Source organism: Priapulus caudatus, unplaced genomic scaffold, assembly GCF_000485595.1.
Source record: "Priapulus caudatus unplaced genomic scaffold, Priapulus_caudatus-5.0.1 Scaffold262, whole genome shotgun sequence".
Lineage (NCBI taxonomy): Eukaryota > Metazoa > Priapulida > Priapulimorpha > Priapulimorphida > Priapulidae > Priapulus > Priapulus caudatus.
Window position 1 is genome coordinate 105,988 of NW_014577323.1, and position 9,675 is coordinate 115,662.

General features: G+C 41.2%; 2 protein-coding genes across 2 annotated transcripts in view; one reads left to right on the forward strand and one right to left on the reverse strand.

Moving 5' to 3' along the window:
- The window catches only part of LOC106808239 (poly(A) RNA polymerase, mitochondrial-like), a 17,529-nt gene extending 9,998 nt beyond the window's left edge, over window positions 1-7,531 (reverse strand). Inside the window, exon 1 of the mRNA XM_014810866.1 lies at window positions 7,339-7,531. Coding sequence (XP_014666352.1) covers window positions 7,339-7,519 — 181 coding nt within the window. The 5' untranslated portion in view covers window positions 7,520-7,531. The remainder of the gene's footprint in view (window positions 1-7,338) is intronic.
- An 8-nt stretch (window positions 7,532-7,539) lies between these two features.
- The window catches only part of LOC106808241 (T-complex protein 1 subunit epsilon-like), a 13,589-nt gene continuing 11,453 nt past the window's right edge, over window positions 7,540-9,675 (forward strand). The window contains exon 1 of the mRNA XM_014810868.1: window positions 7,540-7,768. Coding sequence (XP_014666354.1) covers window positions 7,658-7,768 — 111 coding nt within the window. The 5' untranslated portion in view covers window positions 7,540-7,657. The remainder of the gene's footprint in view (window positions 7,769-9,675) is intronic.

Here is a 9,675-nt window from a genome sequence, read left to right on the forward strand (position 1 = left end):
TCATCAAAACTCTCAAATCGTGAATTTATTTCCCAAGGCGTTATTTCGAAAACTGCCGCCATGGGCCGCCATCTTTGTCTCGTTAAGTATGAACGCGAATGGACTGCCATACCTCCAGCCCAGCCTAAAAATTACCTTTTTTTTTACGAGAGCTCTTTTTTGATTTTGTATGAAAAAAAGAGCTCTCGTAATTTTTTTTACGGGAGCTATTTTAGGCTTGGCCTGAGCTACTTTTCCATAGCATGATTTTGTTCACACAGCAAATTTTCATAATTTTGAAGCACTGACTTTAATAATGTCTCAGAAGCCAGAAATTGTGTCTAATTATCGTAAATTAGGTGTTTCCCAAACGAAAGTCAAGATTATGCTTTGGCGAAATTGACGAGGTCAACAATCATTCATAATGGTGACAAAATCACGGAGGCCGGGTTTACATGTTGCTGTATGCGTGTTGTGTACAAAGTATGACTGCATGCACTGATTGTCTCATTCGCATTATTTTTTCCATTCAAATCTCGTCGCAGCAAGGCAGCTTATGTCTGTGCAAAACAATGCAAGGGATGGGAGGAAACAGAAAAATTTCATTATGTCTAGCCATTCAATAAAAAAAACTTGCTTGCCCGAACAGGCAAGTGCAATTTCAAGCTACCTTCCCGGGGGCGAATTTTGGTTGCCCCGGGCCATCGGGCAAGCGGGTTTGCCGAGCCCGGCACCGGGTTCGAATTTCAGCTGAAAATCTAGTGGACAGCAGGACCTGCACAAAAATTTGGTGGGCCGCTTATTTACTAGCAGCTAGTGAGTATTAAAATAGTATATATAAAGAAAACCATTGTCATTAAAACAGCATACATGTAACTTGCAATTAGAGTTGGTCAAATAATGTTTCAATCTCTAGGAATGTCTGGGGAGCTTCTGGGTAAGGTTTTACTTTCGTTTTTCTCCTCCCCAGTCCACGGTACCCCCATGCATAGATCAATGCTGCCGCACATCCGCAAAGTTACAAGTGCCTAGAATCTTTAATTATATACAGTTCACATTGCTTCTAGATATCTAACTGAATAAAAACAGTCCACTTTCTACGTTAAGAAAAGTGACGAATTCAGTTAACAGCTTTGATTACGTGCGTGTCAGGTGTCACTGGTCGTGCCCTCACTCCCCACGATAACCCTTGCGATATATAATTGTTATGCGGTCATAAAAACACTGTCAGGAGGACCGCCAGTTTCATAGAGATGGTGGCCCGAGCAAAAACTTGGTGGGCTCGGGCCTCAGGGTCGGAACTAATTTCTAACGCTGCCGGCGGCACGGGAGCGATTTTTTCTCGTATCTTCCAAAATTTTCGCTCTCGTAATTTTTGTTACCAGAGCGCTTTGAAAGCTGACGGGAGCGAAATCGCTCGCCGCTCCCGTGTATTTTTTTCGCTGCTCCAGCCTCGTAAGTTAGAGATACAGCTGCCGTAAGAGCATAGCAGTAACAACTATACCCAATTTCAAACATGTGGGTCAAACGGTTCCTGCGTTATCGTTGACCGTAGCCAAATGTTGACGGAAGGGCGGACGGACGGACGGACGGACGGAAGGACGGACGGAAGGACGGACGGACAAACGGACGACGACCCATGGCAATAGCTCATCTTGACGATGTCAAGGTGAGCTAAAAATGGGATACCAGATCTTTGGGGGGGATACCAGATTGCAATACCTGGTATCCCGAATGGATACCATAATAAAAATCTAATTTCGACCCCTGACCAGGGACTGCTCCACACTACACATAGACGTGAGTTATGGCCTTGCTTACAAACCAATGCTGTGTTCTCCCATCTCTTATCACGATATACCAGCAATATAAGAACTTTATGTACGGGTAACATTTTAATCCCAAGGTCATTAATATCTGCAATCTAGAACAATTTGCTACTAAAAATCACCTAATCTGGTTCGATTGCATAATTCCGGTCAGCAGCCCTTCCTGTTATTCTCACCATGCAGCCTCCTGCATGCCATGCTGTGGAGGCTGTATAGCACCCACTGGAAACATTATAACCTGCCCTTTGTTTTTCACCTGTCCACACCTTCTCAAGCTTCACTCTCACCTAATTTTGGATTACACAATCCCAGTATAGATAAGATTATAGCAACCATTACTATTAGGAGCAGTGAAAAAAAAATTTTTTTTTTCCGGTGCTCTTTTTCCAACTCCTTTGGGGGCTACTTTTCCCACTTTGGGGGCTACTCTTTTTCGGAGCTACTTTTTCAAATAGATAGCTAGCTTGCGTGCTCTGCGTGTAGTGTACGCATACGTACGTACGGTATGTGTGCATGTATTTGTGTAGCTACAGCGTGTGTGTACGTCACTACGTGTACGTGTGAGCCGCGATAGCTAGCCTAGAACAATACGCAAACAATAGTTACAATACAATGCGCAGGATCGCTGCAATATGGTGTGATGCGATGTATGCGTACACGTAATCAGGGGTCGAAATGGACACGCGGAATTCGGAAACGCGGAATGGAAGCGGTTTCGTTCGTGGAACGGTTAGCATTCGTCATTGGTCCAGTGCATTGTAGCGCGCAGTGGAATAAATCGATATCATAACACACGCAGCTCTGCGTGCGTACGTACGTATCAGTGTTCGAAATATAGTTAATGACCCTGTGACCTTGACCTTGGGTGGAAGTGGCTCAGAATCAATAGGGTTCTCTCGCCCCATAAGATGCAACTGTGGACCAAGTTTGAAGTTTCTACCTCTTACGGTTGGAAAGATATCGAGCGGACAGACACACAGACATACACAGTACACACCGCCACATACACGAAACCGAAACTGCCACGAAAACAATATCCTCTGCGGCACTACGTGCGGACTGCGGAGGATAACTACTCGTACTTCGTCGAGTAGACGTGTTTGTATGGTTAGCCTGTGTTATGACTAGCGTGTGTTGTGTGTGCGTGTTGACAGTATTGTGAGTAGCGGCGTTGTGTTTTACGTTTGGAGCTTTATTTCAATATTAGTTCAATAAAGTGTAGTTTATTGATGGAAGAACAGTGATTTTCGTCAGCGAGACGGTGGTTTGGATAAATTTCTGCGTGGCGGCTGAGAATTTGAGCGAGATGGGGGCGCGATCCGCGCTGAGGCTTTCGCGTCAATCAATTGAAACACCTGCTGTGAATCATAATGCGAAGCGATTGCCGATGGGACAAGTTGACTAGGCAGACCAAATAATGGGCAACGGCATAAGCCAAGACAGGCATTGAAAGATTTTGTGCATGAGTTTTTTGGTCAGCTCTTGCATGCTGGTGTAACCATATGATAATGGCCTGACTTCTGAGTGATCAATATTCAGGGGACGATTTTCGAAGCAGTTTTTCTTTTTATAACTGTCGCCTCCGTAATTAACATTTCGGAGCTCTTTTGTGAACTTCGCGGGGCTGCATTTCGCAGCTGTCCCGCTGGGAAGTAGACCCCTACAATTATTTTTTTCACTGATTTAAGAGTAACTCGTCAAAAAAGAAGATATACAACTTATAGTAACGAATACTACTCGATGAGAGCATACTGCGCAATGTCACAAATCACATTAATTTATTAATCATGTTGCGTCGCGAGTTAGCCAATTAAAATTTAGTCTATGAGCGCACTGGATGCATTAGCAGATCACATCAATGACTGTCAGTCAGAGTCAATGAATTTAATTATGTAAATTTCCAAATATTTTATTATAATATTATAATAATAATAATTAGAATATCAGTGAACAGCTGATCATAATAATCGATGCTGAAGTACAGCGAACCTTCCCATTATCGTAAGTCCCATTTTCTGACGTTGTTTGGGGCATGAGATCGCAACTTTAACTTTGCGATCCTTTGCGCACAGTGAGGTTAAAAGTACAATAAATTACACATTTTCAATACCTTTAATCCGAGTGTTTCTTCCTCAGTTTCAAAACTCTCAAAATCGTGTATTACTTTCCCAATGGCGTTAATTAATCGATAAACGCCGCAACATAGGCCCGAACATCTTTGTCTGCGTTAATATTAACCGAAATGGGAACTGCCATATCTCAGCCCAGCCTACAAATTACCTTTTTTTACTGAGAAGCCTCTTTTTGATTTTGTATAAAAATAAGAGCTCTCGTAATTTTTTAGCGGGAGCTATTTTAGCTTGGACCTGAGCTATCTTTCCATAGCATAAGATATTTGCTCACGAGTCGCTTTCAGCAAAATTTCATAATTTTGAAAGCACTGAATTTATATAATGTCTGCCAGAAGTCGCAAAATTTTGTCCTAACTTGATTGCGTAAAATTAGTGTTCCCAAGTACGAAAGTTCAAAGATCATCTTGCAGAAATTGACGAGTTCAACAATCATGATTCATTAAATGGTGACCAGAAAATCACGGAGGCCGTGTTACTATGTTGCTTAATATTCAGTGTTTTGTTATCAAAGTATCGACTGGCACTTTCACGATGTCTCATTTCGCATTATTTTTTCCATTCAAATCTTCGTCGGGCATCAAGGCAGCTATGTCTGTGCAAAACCATATGCAAAGGGATGGGAGATAACAGAAAAATTTTCATTATCTCTATGTCCATTTTCAATTAAAAAAAAACGTTGCTGCTCGAGGCACGAAGGCAAGAGCAAAATTTTCAAGAAGACACCTTACAACCTGAGCCGGCGAATTTTCTCCCACCCTGCCCATTTCGCACCAGCGGCAGTTTTGCCTGGAGACCCGGAACACCACGGGGTCTACCTTTCAGCTTGAAAATCATAGTGGACAGCAGACTGCACAAAAATTAATTGGTCCCTTATTTAAACTAGTCAGCTAGTGATTTTAAAATAGTATAATAAAGAAAACCCATTGTCATTTTAAAACAGCACATACATGTACTTCCGCTAATTTAGATTTTGTCACATAAGTTTCAATCTCTTAAGAATTTCTGAGGAGCTTCTGGGTTAAAGGTTTTACTTCTGTTTTTTCTCCTCCCCAGTCACGGTATCGCACCCATTGCCATAGATCACATTTGCTGCCGCACATTTCCGCAAATATAACAATGCCTAGATACATTTAATTAATATCATTGCATGTTCATCATTAGTCTTCTTAGATATCTAACGATGAATAAAAACAGTCACCACTTCTACGTTAAGAAAAGTGAGTAAACGAATTCATTAACACATTTGATACGTGGTGTCAGGTGTCATCTTGTTTCGTGCCCTTCACTTTCAAGATACTTTTAGCCTCGTTCACCCACGATAACCAATTGCGATTATATTAATTGTATGCCCATAAAAAACACTGTCAGAATGACCTGCTCAGTTCATAGAGATGGTGCCCGAGCAAAAACTGTGGGCTCGGGTCCTCTTCTTTTTGCCCAGGTCGAACTAATTTCTAACCTGGCCGGCGCACGGTAGCGATTTGTTTCTCTTATGTTACTCCAAATTTTTCGCTCATCCCGAATTTTGTTAAACTCGTAGAGTGTGCAGCTTTGAAAAGCTACGGGAAGCGAAAATCCGCTCGCGAACTGCTTGTTACGCCTGGTGATATTTTTCGCTGCTACCAGACACTCGTAAGTAGAGATATCAGCTTCCTGTACTCTCCAGCCATCACTGCTAATAAACATGTCCTCTAAAACAGAGGAATGTGCTTCCACGCTGTGATTGATAGATATAAATAGACAAACCCCGCCTCACTTCCCTGTGAGGCCGCGAGAGATTATCGCATTAAATATATGCTAATTACCGTAGGCAACGTGTAGCTAATTAATTAATATGGAGTGAACTAATTGATGCTTTGTACATTTCTAAAATAGTGTAGGTATTATCTAGCTATAATTAATGGGACACAGTATCTAGCCTTATCTTTCTATTGTTAAATCGAGTCTATTGGCAAGCCGTATAAAGTCTAATAAATTAGCAATGGGTATTGCCATCCCGGATGCGTATAGATCTATATCACTGACCCAGTTATAATACCTCAGTCACTCATAGCATACGCATTAATGTTAATACCTGAGTATATTTACCTGATTGAATAACTGGAGTAATACTGCGATTTAAATACTGTGATAAGTAACTTGACTATTATACCTGAAGTATTATCACTGTAGTAATGAGCTACTTCCAGATTCCATACATTTAATTTGTTAGCGCTGTTGCTTCCTGGCGCGACGGAGCCTCTGTAGAGGGTGGTGTTGTCTCGGACTCGCGGGCTCTGTCCGCCGAATTTTTTTCTTCTTCAACCCAATCTGGTACGTGATTGCCAAGCGCACATCCTCATCGGGTCGCGAATAATAACTCACCGCGTTGCTTCTTGCGTACTGATATCCCATATTATATATCGATTTTACTTACATATAATACGCATAACGCCCTAACGCCTCAACTATGAACCCTAACTCCAAACCCTAACCCCTAAACCTGCTAACCCTTTAAACCCTAACATAACTCGGGCCCTAACTGCTAAACTGCTATAAATTAATAAAATTTAATTTTAATTGTTGTATAAAATAATTTTGTTATTAAAGATGTTTTGTACAAATAAATAATTTTAATATATGCGCGTTAATTGAGAAAAAAAAAATTTTAAAAGCAGAATAAAGAAATAGAAAAATACATCGAAAACATTGCGAAAAAAAAGTAATAGAAAACCGTGTATGGGATGCGATCTTCCCTGCGACCGATGTTCATTACTGTGGGGCAAGCGCTTTACCGGCTTGCGGCCTCTGCCACAGTATTTGAAATTTACAAATTGTGGATGTGCTATGTATATTGCGCTAAGCAAACCAACTCAACCAAATCATTGCGTCATACTCCTGTCACTATCCAGGGACTTTAAGAAGAAAAATAAACGTCGAACGGTACCTGTCGCAGGAGCTCTAACAGCCTAATTGTTATACCGCTCAGTCAACTCATAGCTAATATCACGCGCGGCTATTGATCGCGGTGAAGACAAAACGTCCCACGAATTCTATTTTTATCCTCCAATCACAGACCGGAGCAATTCCTCTGTTTAGACGCATGTTTTAATCATATTAATAATAATAATACCACACAGACGGAGCATGTAATTTGTAATTTGTAGACATGTTCTGCGTGCACCTACTGACCTAGGCTATATCCTCGTAGCCTCATCATAATTGGTGTTCAAATACCAAGGGACTATACCGAAGTAGTACAAGTGATAGAGAATACAATATTAATTAATGATAAATAATAGGCCTATGATGTCATGAGATGATGAGTCACAGTCAGAGACATGCAGTTACAAAAAGTCAAAAGTTCAAAACTGCCACTAAGAGTAAGTGACTAACTACTACAGCACTAGTACTATTACTTGAAGATGACGACGCTAAGCTTGGCCTGACTACACGTAGCCTGGATTTTTTTAACAAAGCTGCCGATAGATACAGATTTCTACTCCTTCTACACGATAAACAGAAGTTGAAACCTAGCAGATTTCTAAGTTTAACCGAATTAGTTCCCCTGCCCATGCACTTCACAATGGAGGCTGCCATCTTTTCTTTCGCCATCTAGCGGTATCATGCGAAAGTGTCGCCAGTGCATGATTCATAAGTGTGCTCGTATCGAGTTTTGTTGTTTCATGGTTGCCAGTTTCATCTTATCCAATCTTAGTTTACGAATTAAAAGCTAACATGGATGGATCTTCAAAAGGCTCACTAGCCTTTGATGAGTTCGGGAGACCATTTATTATTATCAAAGATGAAGCATCCAAAAAGAGATTGACCGGTATCCATGCTCATAAGGTAGGCCTAATGTTTTCCCGAAAACGCTCGAACATTCGAGGTGCAAAATGAAACGCGAACTTTGAGGTCCACGTGTGGTTAAAAGCGTAATTATGCCGCGTAAAGGAACTGTCATAATGTATCGGTAGATGTAATTTTTGTTTGATTTCAACTTTAAAAGTAATTCTTGAATTGAATTAATTTGTTCATCTTTACAGACTACAGTCTACAATACAGAATACTGAATACAATTTGATCCAATGCAATGCCAATGGCAATGGGGTTATCAACAATGAATTGGTTCAATTCAGGTCGGGCGGGGTTTTCGCGTAATATCGACTGTCGTCGATCAGTAAACTTGCTGCTAAATTTCTACAGTCTACTCTGTTTTGTGGTTTCTTGCTGACATGACAATATCAGAGACAATTAAGTGTTTATAAATTATATACTATAAGTATAACTTATAACAGATTCCGATGTCTATGAGAATCAACAATACAATTACACAGCCGATAGTATTCCAGAAACCCGTCGTTGCTCTAATTTACTAGTAAAACTGTCTGTGAATATGTGAATATACAATTATACTATGAAAGCTAAGAAGTGGCGTATCCAGCATAGGGCGGAGCTGGCGTACGCCCCCCCCCCCCCGTTTGCAGACCCGGGAAAAAATCTATAAAACTAAAAAAAAAAACTAGTAGCAGTGGGTGTTCAGGGGTAACGTCAGACTGAACGCGCTCCTAATTCTGTTCCACCACAAGGACCTCGCTTTGCAAATGGATAAGGTGGTCAACATCTTCATCAGAAGGAAGCCTCGAAGGTTGCTATTGGCAAACCCCATGGGGGACGCTTAAATTGTCTCATATCAATATCAGCGTTGGTAACCTGCGAGTTGCGAGTTGGGTACTGGGATAGTAAGCATTCCCAGATATTTATCATTCGCAACTCGCGTTAGTAAGTCAACGCTTAACTATTGACAACCTCAATGCTTAACTATCTTTCCCGTGAATTACCTGTCGTAAAAAAGGTTAAAATACTAGGTTGGCTGTTTGGGCCAGCTGACCGTACCTCTCACAAAGCCCTAGAGTCGACTGCTTGATCAGCAAGAAATCTCACCTATGTTTAACTGGTAACATCCCAGTTGGCCTACTCCCATTTTGCCCACACCCATTTCGCCTACTCCCATTTCATCTACTCTCAGAATCTGCAATATTCCCATTTCCCCCTACTCCCATTATGCAGTGGCGGACCCAGAAGTGAATTGTAGGGGGGAATCATGCGAGCTCAAGGTCCCCCTGGCTACGCGCGTGGTCGATACAGCCTGGCCGTGGATGCTCAAAAGTGGATAGCGCCAGGGATATAGCCAGGAAATTATTTCAGCCCTAAATGAGAACATAATATATTGACTTCTATGGGCGTTGTAGGCGTCCGGCGAGCGCCGGAGGCGCGAGACGCGATGTGCTAGGGGGGTCTGGGGGCATGCCCCCCCTGGGAAATTTTGATTTTTAGGTGCTCTGTGCTGCATTCTGAGGGGTTTAAATCACAAATTGGGAGGTTTTTATTGACAAAAAAATAGTGCATATTTACAACAAAAAGCAGTAGTTAAAAATATCAGGTAGCACAAGTTCCATCTGATGCCTGCTTTATTGAGAAATGTGCTGCTCATGATCCATGAAATGACATAAAATAGTAACAATATAATTGCATAATGCCATAATGATAATATAAATATAAACATAACAATTAAATTAGTATTGTAAATCAAAATATTGAATAATTGTTCACCACCACAATAAATAATATTCAAAAGTGACAACAAAAATACATATTTTAAAAAGAGATTTTCTCTGGTAGCACTGCCACTGCAAACAGCGTCGTACTACGAGGTCATCGAGTTCATTATAGTAGATTATAGTAAATTTGTAGCC